The 25,352-nt window shown below is 40.1% G+C and overlaps 1 protein-coding gene across 1 annotated transcript in view; it reads right to left on the reverse strand.

The window, feature by feature from the left end:
• Positions 1-794: 794 nt before the first annotated feature.
• LOC136632713 (immunoglobulin superfamily member 1-like) overlaps positions 795-25,352 on the reverse strand; it is a 55,346-nt gene continuing 30,788 nt past the window's right edge. The window contains exons 2-10 of the mRNA XM_066607788.1: positions 24,267-24,302; positions 23,146-23,421; positions 19,927-20,193; positions 16,687-16,962; positions 14,071-14,337; positions 12,922-13,194; positions 8,341-8,495; positions 5,859-5,963; positions 795-4,280 (exon numbers count right to left, since the gene is read on the reverse strand). Coding sequence (XP_066463885.1) covers positions 4,119-4,280; positions 5,859-5,963; positions 8,341-8,495; positions 12,922-13,194; positions 14,071-14,337; positions 16,687-16,962; positions 19,927-20,193; positions 23,146-23,421; positions 24,267-24,302 — 1,817 coding nt within the window. The 3' untranslated portion in view covers positions 795-4,118. The remainder of the gene's footprint in view (positions 4,281-5,858; positions 5,964-8,340; positions 8,496-12,921; positions 13,195-14,070; positions 14,338-16,686; positions 16,963-19,926; positions 20,194-23,145; positions 23,422-24,266; positions 24,303-25,352) is intronic.

Here is a 25,352-nt window from a genome sequence, read left to right on the forward strand (position 1 = left end):
GATTGATAGCTTATGTTATTACAGAGCGTGGGAGAATGCAGTAAAAGCCCAAAGGTTGCCGTCACACCGGCTATTTCTGCTGCAGTCTTTCTGCAACGGAAAGCCCACAGAAAATACACAATGAATATACAGTGTCCAAATCCACATGGAAATGTTGCAGAATCTATATATTTAGTATTTTGATGAACAGTGGAGTAACTGCATTTAATAGGGGTGTATTCACCCTCAGTGACTAGAGTGAGCTGTAAATATAGCCCCATCAAGCATATACAGATGAAGATGTGATCAAGAAAAACATTCAGCAAGAGGTTCCTGAAGAAAAAAAAACAACTCATCAATGAAAGGGGTCAGAGGAAGACATCAGGAACTGTTGGCAAACATGGTGCACAGTCAAGCAAAGTGCAGCCAAACACAATGCTGGGGTTCCAACTAATTCCTTAGCATAGATGGGCTATAAAAGAAGACAACCAGTTCTAGTGCCATTGCTGCATTAGGTATGTCTTCCTTATGGAGTCTCTGATTTGACTTATATTTTTAGTATTGGGTCCTCTGATACTTGTGTTTGGATGCCATAACAAATTAATGCAGTTCTGAAGGCAAAGGAGGTCCAACATGCTGCTAGATTGGTATCGCGAATAAAGTGGCCATTCAGTGTATAAATCCTATAACCAAAATTGTTGTTTCACAATTAAATATTTGACACATTGCGGTGGTATATGTTGCCTCTATGAACCTTCCGTCTGATTAATATGCATGACAAAAGACAATGACAAGATACAAATCTTTTGACTCAGTTTATTAAATTACCATTTTGCTTAATCAATTGCTGTGCATTCTATTAGAGAGGTGCTCATGTATCAATACATAATGAATCAGGTTTCTTTCCATATAACTGATACAGTAATAACTATAATAGTTATGTGATAAATGTCGATTCATTTCACTTGTGGGAGTAATGTGTTTTTAAGCTACATTTGCTATGAAATACTTGTACTTTGTAACTGTGTTTCATTTTATAGGAATGTAATATCGTAAGAGTTGTCCCTTTTAAGACTCTGTAGCCTTGTACTGTATGCTTCTCGAGTTTTAGAAATGTTCAGAGAATGAAAGAATACATTGTAACTTAACCCTCTTTAACACGAGACAACTGCCGGCACTGGAGTGCCAATAGCCGTGACAGCGATAATTCCTGTGCCTTTACACAGTAGGGTCATCGCTCAGTGACTGGATATGAAGCTGGCTGGAGATTGTTCCTGCCGTCCTTCTACATTCACAGTAAATACGCAGTTGTTCATAAGCGACTGCCTTTGTAAACTGAACAATGCAGTGGCAGACCAACAACAATTTTTAGGTCTGCGTGAAAAATCGGACCAGTGATTAATTACTGATCAATCTTTTAATGCATACGTTCAGACTGCACAATTATCATGCAAAACACTTGATCTAATGAGCGATTTACACAATAATTGTCCAATGTAAAGGGGTCCTTAGCCTTGAAAAAGCAGATGCACCTCTTGGCAGTCAGCCCAGAATAGGGAGTCTCACTAAAGATAAACATGAAGTTGTATACACCTGTTTGAATGCTTTGCTATTTTTCTCTCAGCCAATTAGCTCTGACTTCCAAGTTCTTTATATTTTGTTACTTTTAATTAAAATAGACTTTTGGAAAAAAAAACTCCTAGACAATGTAAATAACAAGCATCTGACTTTGTTTTCAACAGCAGCTGACAAATAATATCTAATTCATGTGTGAGAATATAGATGCTGAGGTGGTTTCACAGGTGATGTTTACTTGTGGTAAATTCCTTTCTTTGTAATTTTTAATTAACTCTGATTTACAACTCGATATAGCTGGCTATGTTACTTATTGTTTATTCCTGGCCATTTGACCAAGATGTTGTTTAATGTTAGCAGGTGTAAATGACATAGTATGTGACTAATTAGGGGAAATTCCTGTTTTCTAATGTTTTGTATATGTTGCTCATATTCTTTTGTGCAAGCCCAATAGGTTGAAGCTAATAAGAAGAGATTATAAAAGCACGATACTGTCATTAATAAAGAGAACGGGTATCACTCATAACACATTAACACTATGTTAGGATTCTTTGAACCCTCTCCAGTAGTAGCACTACATAATTTGGAGCTGAGAGTAAACTTATATCAGGGCGCCCTTTGTGTGTTCTGCCAAATTACTCTAATAACTGTATAAGTATGGTGGGTGTTTTATTCACATGCATTCTGGATAAACATTGATCCAGGGATTATTCTGACTGCCATTATGCGAATGAACAAGGGGGCGGGTTGAAACAGGCTGAACTAGATGGACATTGTCTTCATTCAACCTAACATACTATGTTACTATGTAGCAGCCACAGCCAACAACTCTCTTTGAGGGCATCAACAGAAGTTGATCCCATGCTTCCTTTTTTTATGAAAAAACGATGGAGGATTAAATCACTGAGATGTTACATGACACTGTCCAGCACCTCTGATTGTCAAGACATAAAATACACAGGTCAATTATTGGCTTGACATTTTGCTTATAGAAGTATAGAATCCAACAGCACACTTGCAAATAACAAAAAATCCACAAAATCAGATAGGGAGGAAAGTGCATGCAGAGCCGTATAGGGTCAATGAACAAAAATACCCCGAATCCAATGTTGAGTAGAGATACGGCAGCATACGGGTAGAAAAGCTTTTTTCTTTTTTATCAAACCTTTATTAGTTCCATAAAGACTTGAAGGACCGTCAACGTTTCGACCTGTGTGGTCTTGATAAAGACCACACAGGTCAAAACGCTTCTGACATTTTGCCTAGTCATGAAAATATGTGTAGAGCATGAAATCTTGTAAATATTATGAACAAATGAGTTGCCAGTTCCCTTTAGTACAGTGTATAAACATTTGACGATCCAGATATTGTGATAATCTGGAGTAAGGAAGAATTGATCTGGGCCCCTTGGTATTAAATATCTTGGAGCCCTTAGCAAACACTATAGTCAGAGTACATTTGGTTTGGGTTAATGGAATTGAATTTGATGAACACTTATCACTCTGGGCACAAACACTTGCGGCTGCCCCAAAGCCCAGTGGTCACTCCTGACCTGGAAACTACCAAGGCAATAAGAAGAAATCTCCTTTAAATCAGAATATTGTATAATCCAGACCTTATTGTGTCCTGTTAATCCTAGATCAATTTATTATGCTGTCTATTACTTACCATATATTAGGTAATTATTGTGAATCATATAATGTTAATACAATATATTATTTATTAGATATAATAGTACTCTTCCACTGTGTATTATTACTTGTTTAGACTTCTACAGAGTGGCCACAAAAAAGTAGCTGGCATCATGCTCTTATAAAAGCTGTCTAATAGTTCTGACTTTATTGTCCATAGCAACCAATCACAGCACAGCTTTCATTTACTATACCGTTGAGGTAAAATGAAAGCTACTCTGTCATTGGTTGCTATGGGCGACAAACATTTTCTTTTAGACAGCTTTCATAAGAGTGTGTTGCTGGCCAACTTTCCCAAGTTTCTTTTGGTCTAGAAGTATAGTCATACATTATGATTAGATTTCTGTTTTTGCAGTGGTTTTAACCAATAAGATTGATTTCACACAGTGGTGTTTTTTTTTAAATGCCACTTCAGTTTTAATCACCCTTTTTTTAACCAAAACCAGAAGTGAATCCAGCAGAAAGGAGAAGTATAAGTCCTTCCTTTATATTTTGCATCCTTTTGAATCTGCTTCTGGTGTACAGTATTTATATACTTTTTGGAGGAAAGATGGTAAGAGTCTAGCCAGTCTCCAGAATGGAGAGCAGGATGTACTGGTGATCCTTATAGTACTGGAATTATACAGTGTAGTATGAGTTACTGTATATAATATGCAGCTTCAATATTTTAGAGGCATCACAAAAAGATCTACAACCTATAATGCCAAAGGAAAGGAAATCAAATCATTTCCGATTTTCCAATGTTTTTCTTTTTCTGTTTTGTTGTAATAAAAGGTTTATGTTAGTTTGACACCCTTACAAAATTGTTGGAAAAATTGGGAATTGTCCATATAATTTCTTTATATGCTCTGGAAACCATAACCTGTCGTATCTTCATGAGGCTGAAATGACTTGGGCCTCCACAGACGCCTCCTCCTGGATGAGTGTGTTCTGCTCTTCTTGATCTTTTTTCTTCTCTATCACAGCATAAACAGTGGTTGCTGGAGTCTGGATCGAGCATTTCTCCACTGAAGCATCATCCTTCAGCCCCATAACCTGCATATGATAAAGGAAGTATAAGTGACAATATAGACCATGGTGCTCACATGGTGGATTTACTTGGAAAAATCTGCTGTAGAACCCGTGACAGATATCTGAATCTGACCCTTGGAATTCTGCTGCAGAATTGCATTTTGAAATGTCATGGATCTGCACACAGATGTAGCCTCGTTCAATGGGGCAAATCCATGTGCTGCCAGCTGCCTTAGTTTGTGCAGCAAGAAGTAAAATGTCGATTTCAGATCCTCATGAGGAAGAATCTGTATCATAGTTCACTGAAAATAATGGAAAATGTATTCAGATGTGAATTTTGGCACAGAATCCCCTTTGCAATCCATGCACACATTTCATCATATGAACATAAGTCTTCTGCAAAAGGCTCCTGGTAGAGGCCAGTGGGGAGCTAGCTGCATTATATTTATATCATCAGCCATATAATTATGAATGCTTCAACTTGTACATTTGAATTCTGGGACAGTATGCATGCACAGTTGAGAAGGCACTCTGATGGCACTAAGTATGTGGCACTTCTTGGAGGGGTACTTATGATAGCCCTGTTAATAGAGGCACTTAAAGAGACCTTGTCACCATCTTTTTGCACCCCTTTCTGATGGCAGCATGACATAGTGACATTCCCACTGATTGCAGCCATATGTCTGCTTTGTGGATCTGTGCAGTAGTTTGGGAGAAAATGATATTTTATCAGTAGCAGCACATACATAGAGGAATACCTGAAGTAGTCCTCGATATTCCTGAGTTGCAGGCCAGCTACACCTATCTGCTCTCCAGTCACTGATTAACTGCTCTCTGCCTATTACAGTGCATAGAGAGCTCTCAATCATTGGCTGGAGGGTGGCGGGGCATTCTGCAGCTCATGAATCTGGAGGACTAGTTTTGTGTCTGGCTACTAGTAATAAAATGCACATTTCTCCAAAACCAGTGCACAGATCCATAGAGCAAACATATCACTGTAATCAGCATGCTTCCGGGGTTGAACTGCATGGTTAGTGCAGCAAGCCCCTGAGAATTTCCAGGTGCGCCACTAAAGGGGTTAAGCTGTCCTTATAGTGGTGTAACCTGTATGCATGAAAAGCGGCATGAACTGAAAAATGAGAAAAATTTATACTGCAAACTCTTTTTCTCAAATTTGGTTTTCAATAGTTGGTAAGTATAATGAAAGGAGCAGGATAGATAGATAGATAGATAGATAGATAGATAGATAGATAGATAGATAGATAGATAGATTGATATTAGATAGATAGATAGATAGATATTAGATAGATAGATAGATAGATAGGAGATAGATAGATAGGAGATAGATAGATAGATAGATAGATAGATAGGAGATAGATAGATAGATAGATAGATAGATAGATAGATAGATAGATAGATAGATAGATAGATAGATAGATATTAGATAGATAGATAGATAAATAGATAGATAGATAGATAGATAGGAGATAGATAGATAGGAGATAGATAGGAGATAGATAGATGTCACCTTTGTGATAAGTTGATTCACATATATTAAAATCCCACAATTTCAGTATATGTGACTTATTCTTTCATCATTACCTCCTTAGCATCTTCCTTGTCATGACTCGATTCCTTGCTGTAGTCTGTTAGTAGAGAAACCGCACTCTCCTCCTCTGTACCTTCTTCATTCTTCATAACCTCAAACTGAAAGCATAAGCGTCAATGTCTGATAGCCTCATTACAGGTATGATTAGAAGGGAGTCCTCATATGCAGCAGTTAGGCTCTTCTTACACACTGTTTTTTTTAAATCCAGCACTTGTCGCTTTTCTGCTCGCTGTAAACCACTGACATGGATGGAAGCTACTGTTTGGGAGACAGAGGCCAATGAGATTTCCATCTCACATATTCTCCCGTATGGTTACTTCCTGGTTTCTATTCCCAAATTTCTGAATGCAGGATGGAACCCAATATAGAACCCAAGAAAAAAAATAAAAAGCAATCAAAAAGTTGTTTGCACTCCGAAATGGTGCCAAAAAAAAAAAAGACTACAGAATATCCCGCAAAAAAAAAAAAAGAGCCCTCACAACACTAGATCGACGGAAAGATAAAGTTCTGGCTGTCATAAGATGGCACCAAAAAATAAAATACCTTTGGAAAAACAACTTTTTTTAAAAGTAGTAGAGCAAAAAAACAACAAACAAAAAAAACCCTATATACATTTGGTATCATCATAATCACTCTGACCTATAGAATAAAGTTCTGTTAGTTTTCCACAGTGTGTATTGTTTTTCTGTTTTTAGATGCATCATTCCGATCCCTGGCATTTTTCTTGTTTTTCGGTAGCCTATTTTTATTACTTTCATTGACTTCAATGTGAATAAAGTAAAGGTGAAAAAACTACAACTAAAAACTATGATTACAGTACTTTTATTTATGAATGCAGTGTGGTTTACCACTGTAGCAGGTAAAGGAACATTTCATGAAACCATTTCTTTAACCCCTACATAACCTCTTGGGCTTTTGTGACCAAAGCAAAATTTCACCTTTTGGAATGTTGCATTCTAAAAGTGAATTTATTGCTGTTTCTTAGTCTACCGCAAAATGTTTTGTTCCTTTATTTTTGGGACACAAGTGATTACCCTATTATTTACAATTGGACAAGATGTTAATAAATTTTGTAGATTTTTAAGAGAACATTGGTCAGGAATAAGAAACAGTTCTAATTTTCCATGCTGTCTTTTAGGGCTTTTTCAAATGAGCCACAGAGCGACCGAAAATCATTTGATTGGGCACACAAATCTGCCGTTTATTCGTCCGTTGAGACGGCCAGGGTCCGGCGCATATACGCCGAGCCCAGATTGCTGTCGGGTGGGGGGAGACAGTTTAGCTCTGCTAAACTGCCCCCCCCCCCCCTTTCCGCTCCCTCGTCAACTCTCTGCAAGGGAAGGGGCAGGACCAGAGCTAGTGTGCTAAGCTCCTGCACTCTTCCATTGCTGGCAGCTGACAAGAGGCAGACAGTGGGCAGGAGCTTAGCAACTAGCTCCCGCCCCATCCTGCCCACTCCTATTGCAAACAGCGGGCAAGGGGTGGAGAGAAGGAGGGTGGAAGTTTAGCAGACACGCTGCTAAACTCCCTCCCACCTCCCTGCTCCAGCAGCTACTATTGGCTCTGATAGGAGTCTATGGGAGCCGCCGCCGTATTCCGGCTGGGCGCTGGCCGAAATGCACTCATATGCGCTATCTTGGCCGGCCGGGCGCTTTTATGCCGCGGGAATACCGCCATCTGAACTGATGCATTGTAAACCAATGCATCAGATGGGCACCATATATTATCCGGCCTTGAAAGTGCGACCGATATACGCTCATGTGAATAAAGCCTAAAGGTGGTATGTTCAATTACTAATAGCTTTTTTGTGATGGCGGTGTTGCTGGTGTGGGGTGATACAAAACCACGGCACTGCACTTGGCATCTTATCCATTGCATTGATTCCATGTATTGGTGAGCTGCCCAATATTTCATTTGCCACTGTACATTTAAATTGTTTACCATAATATGAGGTCTTTATATGGTTCAGGATTTTTGATTTTTAGCTACAGGAGGCGCTCTGATAATACTGATGCATAGTGTTGTGCAGCATGTAACAGATTCATCAACAGGGTTTATACCAAGTTAGGGTAAAACTTACAGCTCAGACCTGTGGTTGTCCTCTGACGGAATTATTCAATAAGCAATTTTGGTTTGGCTTGACAAAAGGCATAAATGCATTAATAAACGTATCCAAGTAATAAATACCCGTTTAACACTAACATATAATGCTAAGGACAGCTCGGTGCATAAAGTTATACAACTACTACTGAAATCAGTGCAAGGTCTAAACTCTCTATGCAGTGAGTTCCCTCTAGTGGAGGATTCTAGAAACTACTATGATTGCTAGCAAAAAGGAGAAAAGTGCACTTTGGAACTACTGTAGGTCTCGGGGATATGCAACCATCTGTGATTTATCTTCATGGTGCTGCTATCTTCTGCATTATAAATCTGATCTATGCACAGTATACATGAAAGTGAAAAGTTTAGTTGTACCTTAGTATAATCAGACTCTACTGCCAGTTTCGTCCAATGAACCGGTAGATTAGGATGATATGATCTCCATTTAAAATGTTTCACAATAATAGCCGTTAAGAGAATGAGGACTATTGTTGACAGAAAAAGTCGAATAATATTTTGCCTTGTATAGTCTTCAGTTGTTGAAGTTTTTTGAAATGGAAAATAAGAAAATAGTCATCATTATACAGCAGATAAACAAGTGACACCACTGATCAAAGTGATACTTTGTTATAAAAGTCACTGCATAATATTAGTAAACTTGCTGCTAAAAGAAAAATAGCAAAATCTGGAGTTTTCATAGCAAAGATACAGTGCTGTCAAAAAGTATTTGCCCTTTAGGGGTCCTGTCCACGGGTGTAGCGATATCCCACAGCAGATCTCCGCCACGGGAGCCGCCGCCGGGGAGCAGGGGAGAGCTGACGGCTCTCCGTGCTGAGCCTATCTGACAGGCTCACCGTGGAGAATCACGGCAATTCGCAGTATGCTGCAATTTAAATCCCGTTAGCGGAGGATCGCTATGACTCTTGGCTCGTGGACAGTGGGGCTGCACTTTCCATAGTAAATCTATGGAAAGAGTTCACTGCGTTCCCTGCAGCCGGATTATCCTCGCGGGGACCACAGTGAAAATTTGTGGACAGGAAGCCTTAGGCCGAATGCACACGGCCGGCTAAGATTCCACATGTGGGATCCTGCAGCGGAATCTGATCATGTGCCTGGCCGAAGACCCCTGCGTACCTGTCCGGATGGTTCTATTCTGTGTTGCAGATGTGCCGGCCGGCACGCTGGCGCACATACGCAGTACAGAAAATGCCAAGCTGTCGCTAGGTGATGATGCGGTATATCTTTGTCTAATATGATAAGTAGTTTAATGATCTGACAAAAATGCCAAAGTAGGAGAAATTTGCAAGGGGGCAAATACTTTTTTACAGTACTGTAACTAGATTGTCAATGTAACAGAGCTCAGTTGGCAATTTAGAGGCAAATTCATCACAGCTTTTTTCGCCGTATCATAGATGCCTGTCTGGAGATCAATTTAGCGGAATGTTTGACCATCAATGACTTGTAGAAAACGACAGATTACCCATCATGATATCACTGAACATTGTGCCCAACGCTCTGCCACTTTGACAATCTCAGTCTGTTATATCCTGAAGCTCTGCCATTTCTATATTAAAAAGCAACATGTTACGTTTCACACGCAGTGAAGCCTGCTGCTATTATAACTCCACCAGAGGAAAAAGCCTGAGTGATTGCAATATCCAAATGTCAGAGGAAAGCACTGAACAGACCCCGAGGCAGAGTCCAATGTCTGGGATAGCAAAATTCTGCATTATAGGTATAGTTGCTCTGTCTTCCAAACTGATATACTGCATATTCACAGATGTTTAAGGTGCAGTAGCTCAGATTAGGCAGTTGGTGGTGGGGGGGGGGGGGGAGGAATACATCGTCTGTGGTTTTTCACTAGTGCATAAAATTCATGCAATATACATAAGTGTTATGCAGGATCAGAATTGACACAGAAGTTTTTATTCTTCTGCTGACATAGACATAAAAGGGCTTGATTTTTGCAGCATAAGTTGGTATCTTAATGGCACCATTTAAGGTGTATCTGTCACCAGATTTATGCTGCCCTATCTAAAGTCTGAATAAATTAGTGTTTATAGCGCCGGCTCAATTACTTTATTTCATACTATAATATTAATCAAATTACTGTTGCTGCAGTGGGACTGAGACGGACCCCTCCATTCTGTGTGTGCTCCCTGTAGTCATGTAATGTACACTATGGGAAGAAAACTGGTGTTCTGCACCATAGGTTGACAATCTGCAGCTCATGAACATTGAGGCAGAATCAGAGGCATAACGTGAAGCTTCTGGGCCCCAATGCAAAACCTGTAACAGGGCTCCCAACTATAATGCTTTATACATAGTACTGGGCTCCCTATATGGAGAAGAGAGGCCTTATGGGCCCCCTAAGGCTCCTGGACCCGGGGGCAACCACATCCCCTGAATTCCCTATAGTTACGTCAGTGGGCAGAACAGAAGCACTGATTTATAGAAACTACGACAAAACAATGTAAATGACCCAGCGCTATAATTAAGTATTCTGTCACTAATTTATGCTACCTTCAAAGACAGCAGCATACATATAATTTATTGGGAAACTTTGCCATAAACTTTTGTGGAGCAGGAGCAAGTGCAATTTTGCCAGTGTTTTATGGGTTTCATTTTAACAGCGTTCTCTATTTTCTTTTTATTCTGCCGGTCATCCATTTTCACAGAGAAGAGTGAGGTAGATGTGGGCTCTATGGACATTCAACAACACACGAGCAGCATCTATGTGCGGTCTCATGTTTTTAGCCTTGATTGGGCATACAGAACCCAACAACAGTCATCTAAATACGGGATTATTCAGATAAGAAAAAACTATTTTTCTTTAAAAAAGTAAATTGCTGTGTATCACCATATTTTGAGATTCAGAACATTTACTTTTTTCTATTGATAGCGCAGGGATAGGGATCGGTGTTTGTGCGGTGAACTGCAGCGTTTGTTGCTTCCATTTTTTTGATACATAGGACTTTTTTTTCCATTTTTCTAGAAGGCACAGTGGCCAAAAGACATAAATTCTTTTTACATTGTCGGATTAAGGCCTCGGTCAGACAAGCCTTTCCTCCCCACACCAATAGGCATGCAAAAAGATCGCCCCTCGCGTGTGGGGAGAGGGAAAAAAAAAAAAGAAACAAATCGCATGACCGGGTGAATTCCAGGCTATTTGAAGTAGCCAGTTCACACAATCGAAGGTATGTGGTGTGTGTTTTTCAGCTTCCATAAAAGTCTATGAAAAGCACGCTCCAAAGATAGGACAGGTCCCATCTTTGCGCACTGCATGGACCTTTATATGTGAATTGCACTAGCATGTCCTGTATTTGTATGTGCGAGTATTTTGCACCGCTAAAAAATATACATGTGAACACTTTCATAGGAAAGCATTGGTTCTAATAGACGCAAACTTTTTGCGCGCCTATACATGTGCGGAAAAAACGCTCGTTTGACCGAGGCCTAATAATGTGATATATTAATAGTTTAGATATTGTACCTAAAGGCCCATTGAGACACAACAATTATTGCTCAAAAGATGTATTTTAATCGACTTTTGAGTGATAATCGTTGTGTCATTTACAGCGCAGGATGATCGCTGAAATGTTGAGCGATCACTTTGCACTCTGAGCAGAGGATGCAGAAGACAAGCAGGGCCACTTGTCTTCTGCATCCAGCTGTTCCCCGCACAGGATGCCTGGCTGTTATACAGCCGAGTGCTCCGAGCGGAGGATGCAGAAGACATGCGGGTTGTCCCTGCTTGTCTTCTGCATCCAGCTGTTCCCCGCTCGGAGCGCCCGGCTGGCCCGGCTGTTATTAAGAACAGAGCTGGTCTGCTGGACCTAGCCTGTCATCAGGGAGTGGGATACACCTGAAAATATAGTATCAGCTGTATACTGCTGTGAATTCCTGATAACTGATCACTGATCTTTCAGCACGCTGAAAGATAATGATGAGCGACTGCTTATCGAAAACTGCACGATGTAAGTGCAGTTACACACAATGATTATCGCTCAAAAGATGGCTTTGGAGCGAATTTTGAGCGATAATTGTTGTGTCTAAATGGGCCTTAAGAAATGAGAAATTAATATTAATTTTTGTTGCTTTTTTGTTTTTTTTTACATATTATTGAACATTTTTTACACTTTTATAAAATCTTATTTTACTTCTGTAGTTCAAAGTATTGTGTCTGTCAACAGCCTATTAAGCCCTGCCTATTTACAGATATTGCAAATGTACACTACCGGTTAAAACTTTTAGACCACCTCACTTTTTCCAGTTATTTGTGACAGATCGCGAAAGTGCTTTGGAGTCCCCTATATTGAGGAGAGAGAGGAGGATCTCTTACATATCGCCCCATATTTGGAGACATAGGGGGCTGGGCTAGAGGGCTTTCCCATGAGAGAGAGGTGGGATGAGAGAGGGGGCAGGGCTAGAGGGGTTCTCATAGTGATTTTTCTCTAACCCAGAGAGGGGTTGAGGCTAGAGGGCCCTGCCCCTCTACCCCCCTCTCTGGGAAGCCCTGGGAAAGCGCTCTAGCCCCACGCCCTATCTCAATCCATGTTAATGTGTCTTTTGTTCAAGCTTTAATCCTGGGCAACGCGGGGTATCCCTGCTAGCTTAATAATTGCATACATGCGGCAATGACACCTGCTGTCATGTGTTTGAACATTTGTGTAGGTCCATTTATGATGTGCACCCTTTCCCTCTTCGCCTTGCTGGTGACGGAGTGGATGTGCACCTGTGCATCACCAAATAAATATCTGTCTTGTCGCTCTCCCTACAGAACTCTACAAATTTTCGGGATGTAACCTAGCCTATGTCCTTCCACAACATGCAAGCTATCTCCCTGCCAAATTTCATCAAAATTACTTCAGCTATTTACCCATGAAAAGGTAACAAACAGACAGAGTTACTTTTACATTTATAATATTAGTATGGATACTTTGTGTTGATACCTACCTTCCATTATGATAGCTGCATCACTGATGAGAGAATCTGCAAAGTTACCACCCCTCCTAATGCGATACATACAGTAATAATTCAAGTAAGACTGCTCTGGGTATGGTATTGTAAAATATACTTGATTTTCTTTGACATCTTTTATTTCAGCAATGACATCTTTGCTGTCATTAAATAGCTGAAACCACATTCTTGTATTGTTCTCTGATGCCTTGCAGTTTATCTTCAGCTGTCCTTTGTACTTCTCCCAAGTGACTGAAGGTCTGGGGAGAACTGTAAAATATATATACATGGAGAACAGAAATTACATCATCTAATTTTCTAACAAATTTCCCTAATGTTGTTAGAGAATGAGCTAAGACAATATTCACACTGGTGTGGTTTCAGATGATCCAGTTTTACTAAAAACAGAAATCAGCTAAATGGAAAGCTTTGCTTCCATTTTTTTGGCTGAACCCCACTCAGTCCTGTGTCCTGCTCTTCTGTCACCGAGGAGATGCTTCTCCCACTTGCCGTGACATCGGATTGATGATACATAGGGAAAGACCTGTCAATCATAATCAGCTGGATGGAAGCCATCCAGCATTCACTTCTCTCTGTCCCCAGGCCAATGTTAAAAAGGGTTACCAAGATAGACTTTTATTACCTATCCATAGTATAAGTAATAAAAGTCTAATCAGTGGGGGTCTCACTGCTGAATCCCACTCTGATCCTGAGAACGTGGGTACTGTGTCCCTTCTTCTGTCTCTGCGGGGATGCTTCTCCCACTTACAGTGATGTCGGGTTGTAGAAAATAGCCAAACACTTGTATTCAGCTATCTCTGGCAATACCTTTGAAAATGAATGGAATGGCACCGCACATGTGCAACCATCACTCCATTCAATCTCCTCCTCACTGCAATGAACTTGAGACCCCTGTTCTTGGGATTGTGAGGGTCTTAAGGGTGAAGCACCCACCAATCTTACCTATTTTATCACCAATCTCGTTGCAACCTGGTTTAAGATATGTTTTCTCTAAAATGTGGCAGTGCTTTAAATATAGTTCCTGGGATCATGGGACCAGTCAGTTAGTCATAGTTAGAACAGTATAATTTTACTGACAGCTTTTCTTTAAGACTTAAAAGTTGAAATTAATTGATACATTCTTACCTTTAACATCGATCATCAGTGGATCGCTGAAATGTGACTCCATTCCTGATTTATTGTACCTACAAGAATATTGCCCAGCATGCTGTTTATCTGCCTTGTGTATTACATAGGTGAATGGATTGTTGTCATTTTCCTTTATTTTATCATCACCCTTGAAAAGGCTAAAAACGATGTTCGGGTATGGAGAAGTGCATATTATAGTTACATCCTGTCCCGGCTGGATAATGCTGTGTGGTTCAGCAGTGATTGTGGGTGGAGGGAATATGTCTGTATAAAATCACAAACATTATATGAGATTGTTTAATGAGAAAAGTTGAACTTTATGTATATACAGTATGCCATAGATTAATCTGTGTAACCAGGTGCAGAGATGGCAGTCATACCCAATCCATGAAGTTTATAATGGTCATCCAAGGAGTGAAGAAATTTAAAAATATCCACGAATGTTATAAAACATAAAAAGGAAGCATTACTTCTCCTTTCCACAACAATGCAGCCCTGAAGCTCCGGTGGTCTACCACCAGTCTACTTGGCAGATTTACAAATACTATCTATTATAGTCACCCGGTGCAAACTTTGACTAGACTGTCTAAAATGCACCGATTTATCAAGTAGCTCATTCTGGATTATAAATCTGGAACATCTTTAGACTTTCTAATCTAACCTTATACCATTTTTTAGTTTATGTCACAAATTTGGCACAAATTTTGGTGCACAAAGTCGCATTTAGGACACATGCCCTTTTAAGGAAATCCAAAACTTGTCCAAAAGCTTATAGATCAAAAAAGGAAATACACATTTTTTACTGACATTTGGAAGTATTTTTTTTTCTTTCAGTTAGCAAGGAATGTTGATTTGAAAAACCCTGCACTAATGTCACAATGTATGTGGTGCTGCTGGATGCTTTGCAATAGGGAGAGGTTTCCCTACATCCTTATATGTCCAATTTTTCTGTAGTAGTAAGGCGCAGTGTAAGTGATTCAACCGGATGGACGCAAGTTATAGCCCATATGGAAAGGGCTTTTGATACCTAGACAACTTCCAAGGGATAGTGCTGGAAGACTGTAGTAAGACTATTAGCGACAAAGTTGTAAAAATGGAGGATGTCACCGTGTCTGCACAATGAGATAATTAATCTATCAAATGAATGGTAATCCAAAGTTATTAAAGTTTGCTTTGGATTTTGTGTCTGTAGATCTAAAACCATTACCTTCTTCTCGCACTACAGAAGTGTTTATTCCCTGGTTGCCATGGAGACGAACTGTATGCATTCCAAGCGCTAGAAGTCGAGTTTGCTCAGTAAGAACAGCTAGGGATGTTTTTTATTGCATTCAGCTCTTGCAACTATATTGCTGACCAAAAGCAGGGTTGTGATTAACAGGGATGCGCACAGGAAGTTGGGAATTGTGCAAAATGTAGTTTCAAGCTGGATCCAGAGTTGGCAACTTGCACACGTGACTGGTACACTGGACAAAAGGGGCTAATACCGTATTTTGATACCCTCTGGTGTATGCCAAGTTGATCAGGTGTTAATGTTAGAATAAGACGATGATACAAAACATACTTCTAGGTTGTGTCAGAACTACTTCAGAAGACAAGAAGCGGTAGGCATCAAAGAATGGAATGGCTTGCACAGTCTCTGGAAATAAATTCTATTGAGCTTGTTTTGGATCAACCCTTCCAATCCACTGCCTGACGTCTGAAGACATTCTGATTGAAGGCTGTACAGCTCCAATGTCGGAAGACATCTGGCAGGATATTCTTACTGTATATTACTGGCTGCTCTGTTGTCAGGGGCCACTCCAGCATGTCCCATACCGCAGTACTGGCTCTGGCCAGCAGATAGCGCCATTGTATGATGGCAGAAAGAGAAAGCCCCCTAGGAAAACCTGAATCCATAATTGGATTGCAAAGGGTGGACTGGACAGAAGGGTGAAAGCAAAGCAACCGTCAAGTGCAGCACATTGGTGGGAACGTCTGCAACAACGTTGAGAAGAAATCAACAATATCAGCTAGAGATGCTGACTTTGAAGAGTCAAAAATCTAGATTTAGTTTGGTGGAACAAAGTTAACCCTTTTTTTCCACCTTGTTTATTTGTTTTATGCTTTCATTTTAAAGTACATTTGAGATATTAAACTGTGTAAATATAAATAAAAACTAGAAAAATTGAGGTGTTCTGAATTTTTTGACCGGTCGTGTATGTCAGCATTAGAGATGAGCGAGCGTACTCGGATAAGCACTACTCGCTCGAGTAATTTGCTTTATCCGAGTATCGCTGTGCTCGTCCCTGAAGATTCGGGTGCCGGCATGGAGCGGGGAGCTGCAGGGGAGAGTGGGGAGGAACGGAGGTAAGATCTTTCTCTCCCTCTCTCCCGCCCGCTCTGCCCCACTCCCCGCTGCGACTCACCTGTCAGCCGCAGCGGCACCCGAATCTTCAGGGACGAGCACAGCGATACTCGGATAAAGCAAATTACTCGAGCGAGTAGTGCTTTTCCGAGTACGCTCGCTCATCTCTAGTCAGCATAACAAAGGACTTTCTTGATTCAACATAAATGTTAGCAGCAGTTGGAAAATATTGAAACATTGTATAATAGATACTTTGTGTTGATACCTACCTTCCATTATGACAGCTGCATCACTGATGAGAGAATCTGCAAAGTTACCACCCATCTGAATGCGATACATACAGTAATAATTTGAGTAAGACTGCTCAGGGTATGGTATTATAAAATCTACTTGATTTTGTTTGACAGCTTTTATTTCATCGATGACATCTTTGCTTTCATTAAATAGCTGAAACCACATTCTTGTATTGTTCTGTGGTGCCATGCAGCTTATCTTCAGCTGTCCTTCTTTGTAGTTCTCCCAAGTGATTGAAGGTCTGGGGAGAGCTGTGAAATATATGCACATGCAGAACAGAAATTACATCATCTGGTTGGCCAATAAATATCCTAAATGTTATTGGAGAAGCATGCTAAGGCTATGTTCACACTAGGGTTGTTTCAACTGATCCTTTTTTACTAAAAGCAGAAATCAGCAAAACTGAAAGAATTGCTTCCATTTCTTGGGCGGATTTATTAAAGCCATCCATAAAAAAAAAAATGAATGATTTACGTATCACAGCATTGAAAACAGATCTGTTTTCTTGTGCAGCCCGGTAGAGATGTGGGGACAACAGTGGAAGTTGCCCTACAGTACCACAGAAGGTTTTTATGCTTCCCTTAGAATGATGGCATCAGTGGTGCTGTCTCAATGAATGTGGCTCAGTTGTTAGCATTGTTGCCTTGAAGGACGGCGTCCCAGGTTCAAATCTCACTTACAAAAACTCCATGCAGATGATACCCTTGGTCAGATTTGAACCTAGACCTCCAACACTGCAAGACGACTAAGCTGCTTCTTCCTTCTCCAGAGGAGGAGAAGAGACATAAAGAGAACATACAAACTCCATGCAGATATGGTCCTTGATCAGATTTATACCTAGTACGCCAGCACTGCAAGGCAATAATGCTAACCACTGAGCCACCAATCTGCTTTTTGCTTCGCCGAAGAAGTAGAGGAGGAACAAGGAGCAAAAAGAGGAGGAGGAAGACGGAAGGAGAAGCATTGTTTTAATACATCTCTATGTGTTGCAAAACTGAAACATTTTCTTTAGGTTTTGCTGTTCCCACAACAGAATAGCAAAACTGAAGTGAAAACACTAGTGTGAAAAAGCCCTAACATTTCAAAATTCATGCCATTGCATGCGGGGGAAAGAAAAAGCAGGGCAGGATCTATCTTGTCTTGAACGTATAAAACATGAGTGCGAGAAAGATAGGACAAGCCCTTAATTTTCTCATGCGCAGTCATGTGGACAAAGCCATTGAAATCAATGGCTTCGCCTGTATGGGTTCGGCAGGCGTGATTTTCACGCTTGCAGAACCCTCCACAATCACAGCCCATGTGTTTAAGCCCTGACACATCAAACTCCAAAGGTGCATTCATAATCTACAATCTCCCAACATTCTTGGCTATCTCAGTGCCACAGAGCTCACTCTAATGATTTACGTTGTGGGAAGAATAGTCATTAAACCGGGCACCGTACAGTCATATAGAATAAGAAATACTAGTTGGTCCACAGCATCATAAGAATTCGGCTAACCTGTGTCTGTCAACAGGCTTGTTGACTTTTCCCGGCAACAAGTAGCAGAATTGCGATTGCTGCTCTGAATTATAATAGAGGTTGTAATGTAAAATTGGTACAATAGAAGTAAATGCAATGTATTTTCAAAGTGCGAACTTCTTGAGCTGAAAACAGATTCTTCTTACTCATAGTTATATAACTCATAATCTTTACCATACTGATTGCCATGTTTTAAATATGAAGAAATAATAATAATTTTAATAGAAAATGAAATCCATGGGAGCATGATTAGACTGCCAAGCATAGCTGAAGAAATAATACTTTCCTAGCTCATTGTTTGTAGCATTGTTCATACTCGGAGAGAAATGGCTGCTGGGCATCTCTCCCAATTTGTGTATGTTGAGAGACCTGGAAGCCACCCAGCATTAACTTCTCTATGATCCAATACATAATGCTGTCCTCAGTACAATGTTAAAGGGGTTGTACCAAGGATATCAAAATTGGGATTATTCACCCTAGAAAATAGATGGTTATGGGCGACCAAATCACTATGCATAAATACATTAGGGGGCAAAACAAGGATCTCTCCCATGATCTGTTTATACCCAGGACTGTGACGGTAACAAGAGGCATCCTCTACATTTAGAAGAAAGAAGGTTTCATCTCAAACGCAGAAGGGGGTTCTTTACTGTAAGAGCAGTGAGACTGTGCAACTCTCTGCCTGAGGATGTGGTTATGGAAAAATCTATAGAGATGTTTAAGAGGGGACTAGATGTCTCTAGATGATTGGGGAAGGCAACCCCGCAAAAACAGACTGCCAAGAAAACATCACAATGTAACATCACCCTCGGAGTCAGTCATAGCTCGATGCTTGCACCAAGGCACTTTACCTTTAGATGTCTTTTTAGGGCATTATGACCTTACAGGATACAGACATTAAATACTCAGAAGGGTTGCTGATCAGGAGATCTTCCGATTGCCAGTCTTGGAATCAGGAAGGAAACTTCTCTGAAAAGTGTTGATCCAGCGATAATTCTAACTGCCATTATTGAGTCAGGAAGGAATCTTTACCCCCAGGGTGGGGTAATTGGCTTCTGCCTCAGTGGAGTTTTGTTTTGCCTTCCTCTGGATCAACATGGGGGGGCAGAAACAGGCTGAACGGGATGGATGTTGTCTTTTTTCGGCTTAGCATACTATGTTACTTAGATAAACTTTTTTCACCTATCCATAGTCTAAGTGATAAATGTCTAATCAGTAGTGGTCACTCCTGAACCCCACTCTGTTCCTGAGAATGGGGCTCCTGTGTCTGCCTGTCCCGTCACTGTAGGGATATTTCTCCCACTGGCAGTGACATTGGATTGATGAAAATAGCCGAACGCTTGTATTTGGCTATCTATGGCAATCCCATTGAAAATCAATGGAGCAGCACCGCAGCTGCACAACTACCACTCCATTCAATCTCCTCCTCACTGCAAAAGGCTGCAGCAAGCCTACAATGGGGAGGAAGGCGGACTCCAGACCCCTGTTCCTGGGATTGTGGTGGTCTCAATGGTGAGACACCCACTAATCTTGGTGCAACTCATATTAAGCCATGTTTTCTCTAAAATGTGGCAGTGCTTTAAATACAGTTCCTGGGATCATGGGACCAGTCAGTAAGTCATAGTTAGGGCAGTATAATCTTACTCCCAGGTTTCCTTTAAGGCTTAAAAGCTGAAATTAATTGATACATTCTTACCTTTAACATCGATCATCAGTGGATCGCTGAAATGTGACTCCATTCCTGACTTCTTGTACCTACAATAATATTGCCCAGCATGCTGTTTATATGCATTGTGTATTACATAGGTGAACGGATTGTTGCCGTTTTCCTTTATTTTATCATCACCCTTGAAAAGGGTAAAAATGATGTTCAGGTATGGAGAAGTGCATATTATAGTTACATCCTGTCCCGGCTGGATAATGCTGTGTGGTTCAGCAGTGATTGTGGGTGGAGGGAATATGTCTGTATAAAATAACACAAAAATTTTATGAAATTATCGGTATAATTTACAGAAAACATTGCTTAATGAGAAAAGATTAACACTTTCCAATCCACTGTCTGACGTCTTCAGACATTCTGATTTAAGGCTGTACAGTTCCAATGTCGGAAGACGTCCAACAGGGTATTCTTACTGTATAATGCCGGCCGCTCTGTTGTCGTGGGACTCTCCAGCATGTCCCATAACGCAGTACTGGCTCTAGACAGCAGATGGCTCCATTGTATAATGGCAGAAAGAGAAAACCCCCTAGGAAACCCTGAATCCAAAATTGGATTGCAAAGGGTTAATTTGATGTATATACAGTAAGCCTTACGTTAATCTATGTAACTAGGTAGCTTTGATGACAGGGGTGTAACTGTATGGGCTACAGGGATGGCAGTCATATCCAATCCCTGAAGTTTATAATGGTTACCCAAGGAGTGAGGAAATGTAAAAATATCCACAAATGTTATATAACATAAAAAGAAGCATTACTTCTGCTTTCCACAACAATGCAGCACTGAAGCTCCAGTGGTCTCCCACCAGTCTACTTGGCAGATTTACTAATATTGTCTAATAGTCAGACAGAGTAAATTTAGATAGTTTATCAAGTACCCCATTCTGGATTATAAATTTGGAAAATCTTTAGACTTTTCTGCCACTTATTAGTTTATGTTACAAATTGGGCACAAATTTTGCTGCAGAAAGTCGCATTTAGGTCCTACAGTCTATTCAGTGAATCCAAAACTTTCCGGGGATGTCTAAACCACATGATAAATGTGGAGCAAAACATATAGGACAGTTTTTTGGCACAACTTGTGCCACAAAGCTGTTGAATTTTCAATAGTAAAACTACCCTTCTGTTTGCAAGTGGGCAGCTATAAAGTTTTGTTCTGCTTGAGACAACTTTTACCAATCAACAAACTCACAGATCATGCGCCATACAAGAGGCAAGGGGAGAACGATCAGTGGAGATTTGCCTGAGGAAGCTGCATGTAGCTGTTTCCTCACGATTCAATAAAGCTTCAATGCTCATGTGTTGGAGTGGTGGTCTTGTGTTGGAATTAAGTTTTTCCCTTGTCTCTGCTTTATTTATCTGGTGATTGGCACAGTGAGTAGTCAAATGTAGGAACAGGCAGTGCCCACAGTTTACTAGTTCATGAAGCGCTATTGCAGATACTTGTTTTCAGTCAAGTGGGTCTGCAAATGAGTCCTTGTGTTTGTTTTATCTTTACTCCTGGCATCATTGCACCCATTGCTGAGCTGTGGTGCTAGTAGTATGGCCCATTATCACTGGGATTACTGATTGACTGCAGTAGTCCCATGTTTCCTGCTTGCAAACGAAGACTGGGAGGTCCACCATAGCGTCCATGCTAGATCGCCAGGTGATCGAAAAAGTGAAAACTGCTTTTTTTATAATTAATAACATTTAGAGATGTTAAGAACAGATAAAGTCCGGCAGCAGGAAAACTTAAGGGCTGTTGAAACAGAAGTTTATTGAGTAAGGAAAGACTAGAAGCAATGGGATGAAACTGAAAGGGAGGAGACACAGATTAGATATTAGAAAAAACTTTCTGACAGTGAGGGTGATCAATGAGTGGAACAGGTTACCACGGGAGGTGGTGAGTTCTTCTTCAATGGAAGTGTTCAAACAAAGGCTGGCCAAATATCTGTCTGGGATGATTTAGTGAATCCTGCACTGAGCAGGGGGTTGGACCCGATGACCCTGGAGATCCCTTCCAACTCTAAAAGACGGCTAAGGGGCGATCACATAACTATGTATAAATACATGAGGGGACGATACAAGGATCTCTCCAATGATCTGTTTATACCCAGGACTGCGACGGTAACAAGAGGGCATCTGCTGCGTCTAGAAGAAAGCAGGTTTCATTGCCAACACAGAAAAGGGTTCTTTACTGTAAGAGCAGTGAGATTGTGGAACTCTCTGCCTGAGGATGTGGTGATGGCAAAATCCATAGAGGAGTTTAAAAGGGGACTTGATGTCTTTCTAGGGGGGAAGGATATTACAGGGTAAAAATCTTAGGTCAATTGTTAATCTGGGTATACAGGCAGGTAGGAACTATTAGGGGTTGATCCAGGGATTAGTCTGATTGCCATTAGGGAGTCGGGGAGGAATTTTCCCCCAAATGGGCTAATTGGCTCCTGCCTCTTGGGATTTTTGCCTTCCTCTGGATCAACAATATGGGAGGATAAACAGGCTGAACTAGATGGACATTGTCTTCATTCAGCCTTACATACCATGTTACCATTCTATGGGTAGCTTTAAAATCGGACAAAACTTTACAAGAAAAATAAATGTGGCTTATTTAAGAATTTTGAATAAAACCTTTAGTGATAGCATACAGCTATACAGGTTACGGTGCTATTTAACATGTCACCAATAGTCACATGATTAAAAACAACCAATGAAAACAGAACCGAGTCCAGATGAAAGAGGCATTAGATTTTTGATATATTCTAATTATTTTTTTTAGAGGAATAAAAAAATACAAGAAATGAATACATATAAAGTTCCATCAGGAAACATTAATAATGGTAAATGACAGCTTAATATTCATACCGTTTCAAGTCCTGGTCTCTAGGGTAAAAATCCACAGGGTCTCCTGATTTAGGAGCTTTCGTGGAAACTTTCAATACACTATTGTTACTGATTAGTAATGTGGGGAATAGGTGCAAGGCGGCACCAGCTTACTATAGGTATGATGTAGCCCTTGTTGAGGACTGTTATGCATAAATACTAGTTGAAACCATTCAAAAGCATTATTTGCACTGCTGGATCTTGGCCCAAAGGTTGGTAATTTGGGATTGTCTTATGGTTGTCTTGCACCACCCCCTTAGGCCCTGCTCTGGGTATTAGTCAGATTAAACATAGCCAGGTCTATTGAATTTCACGAAATAATAACTCTATTGCTTACCTTTCACATATAGATACACAGGATCGCTGTGCTCGGAGTATTTTGAATTCTTTCTGTAATGGCAGCTGTAGAGTCCGCTGTCACTAGGTTTTACATTTCTAATTGTAAATTCTGGAGTGCGTTGATCTGCTATTGAATCGTTATTTCCTTTTTTTGTCCAGTAGAATCGTTGTGCTGCCGAGGAATTTCTGCAGTTGAAATGCACAGTACTACCATTCATAATGACGTCATTTGGATCGTCCGTTTCTATTTCTAATGTCGGCTTACGCAGTTTTTCTGGGTTTCAAAAACATAAGTACAAAAAGTTTTTCAGAGACAAATATAATAAACATAATGTCATAGAAAATGGTTTAGATTCTGTCAAAAAGCAAAAGTTGCTTGAAGTTTCCATGTTGTTTTGATGGAGAAACTCAAAACGATATCACGCTTGCATTTCTACGATTTTCTAGGAGAAAATCACATGCCATGGCTGAAAATACGTGTGTGAAAATAACATGTATTTTGAATAAGTAAAATGTATAATTGCACTCACATGTACATGGAAGCGCAAGGTATTTTTTCTCACCCATTGGAAATAATAGGTGAGATTTCTGTGAACTCACAGAAAAAGCAAACATGTTGCCACTCCTCTATCTCGCCATGTAAAATCGCCCATGTAAATACACCCATTGCAAATAATAGGTTGTATTTTCGTACAAATTTTCACAAGTTTTACGGCTCAATATCGTGTTCTGCCGTGTCTAACTAGCCTAAGGCTAACTTCAGTCTTTCATTTTTCACAAAACTAAAAAAAAAAAATCAAAAAGACATTTGCAGGATGCTAATCCTCCAAGGGTGAAAGATGAGGACCCTCCTGTGTGGTTGTAGAACTGTTTAATCTTATTTAGAACCATATGTTAAATCACAAACTCAACTAAAACCCCAACCCCAATACTGTGATGCCATGGAAAGTTGTTCAGAGCAACAAAGGGCATGGGCCCGAAACACCCACCATAGTCAAATTACACTTATGGTTAGTCAATACATTTGTGTCATGGGCCTATGGGAGTTGCACAAATGCCCACAAGCGGAGCCCTCTCATATCCATATAGAATATACATTTTGTATTTGATGCTACTTACCATATGCATTATTTTGTGCTATCACCAGACTGCAACCTAAAATATAAAAAACAGACCCTTCATTTTATATAGGTTTGTCATAGCTCCAAAAAATAAAATTAGGCTTCAATAATCCATAACAGTGTGGGGCGCATGTATTACTAGTGTTGCACCCAAATTCTGGCATACATTTCGCCTTTGTTTGGTGCAAATCAGTTAAAATAAATTTACTGTTGAGTTGCGCCAAAAGCACAGATGTTACTTCTCTGACCCCATTTTTCAAAAGTGTCTAGAAAAGGGGGCGGGGTTTAAGTGGAGTGAAGTTTTTAGACAGATTTTAAAAAGTTGCTAAATTTGTTGCAATCTTATTCCAGTAGCTGTGTGGCATGCTGAGCAACTTCGCATCTCTAGGTATATTTAACGATACAGCAAATTTATTAACACTCAACATTTTATATAATTATCACATTTAAGTAAGGAAAAAAAGGCATGCCAGAAAACTGGAATTGAAAATTCCCTTCATTATAAATTTCCCCCAGTGTGCTAGCTGGCACATTACAAATCAGATGGATAAATGCAAGCAAGGAAATCTTCAGTATGCCATATAGAACATAATAATGCAGTAATATAGAAGAAAGGCGTAAGTCCATGAGAACCGTCCAGGAAACAGCGATATGAAGAACGGTTCCACTGAAACCTGATAACATGACTATGGGTGTATTAGAAACGAAACTTTAAATGAAGAAGTAAGTTATGCAATATTTGATAATTGCACGCTATATACATATTAAAATAGAACAAGTAATCAACTTTTCTGTTGGTTCAGCTTTTCAATATTTCTAGTGAAGCATGATGTGAACAACATGAGAAAATAAAGATTTTTGCAAGTAAGAGCTTGCCATTTGTAGTTTTGTATTTTCTATATTTGTAGGTTATGTTTGGATCCCATCCCAGAAAACAAAACTAACTCATTTCAATGTTGTACTTGTACATTTGATCCCACATAAGAGGACAAAACGAAACCACTGATTTCAATGGTTTCATTTTTCACTGTCGGGATTCCCACACGTTAATGCTACGCATGATCAATAGGAAGATGGGACTTGC

This window comes from Eleutherodactylus coqui, chromosome 6 (assembly GCF_035609145.1).
Source record: "Eleutherodactylus coqui strain aEleCoq1 chromosome 6, aEleCoq1.hap1, whole genome shotgun sequence".
NCBI classification, from domain to species: Eukaryota; Metazoa; Chordata; class Amphibia; order Anura; family Eleutherodactylidae; genus Eleutherodactylus; species Eleutherodactylus coqui.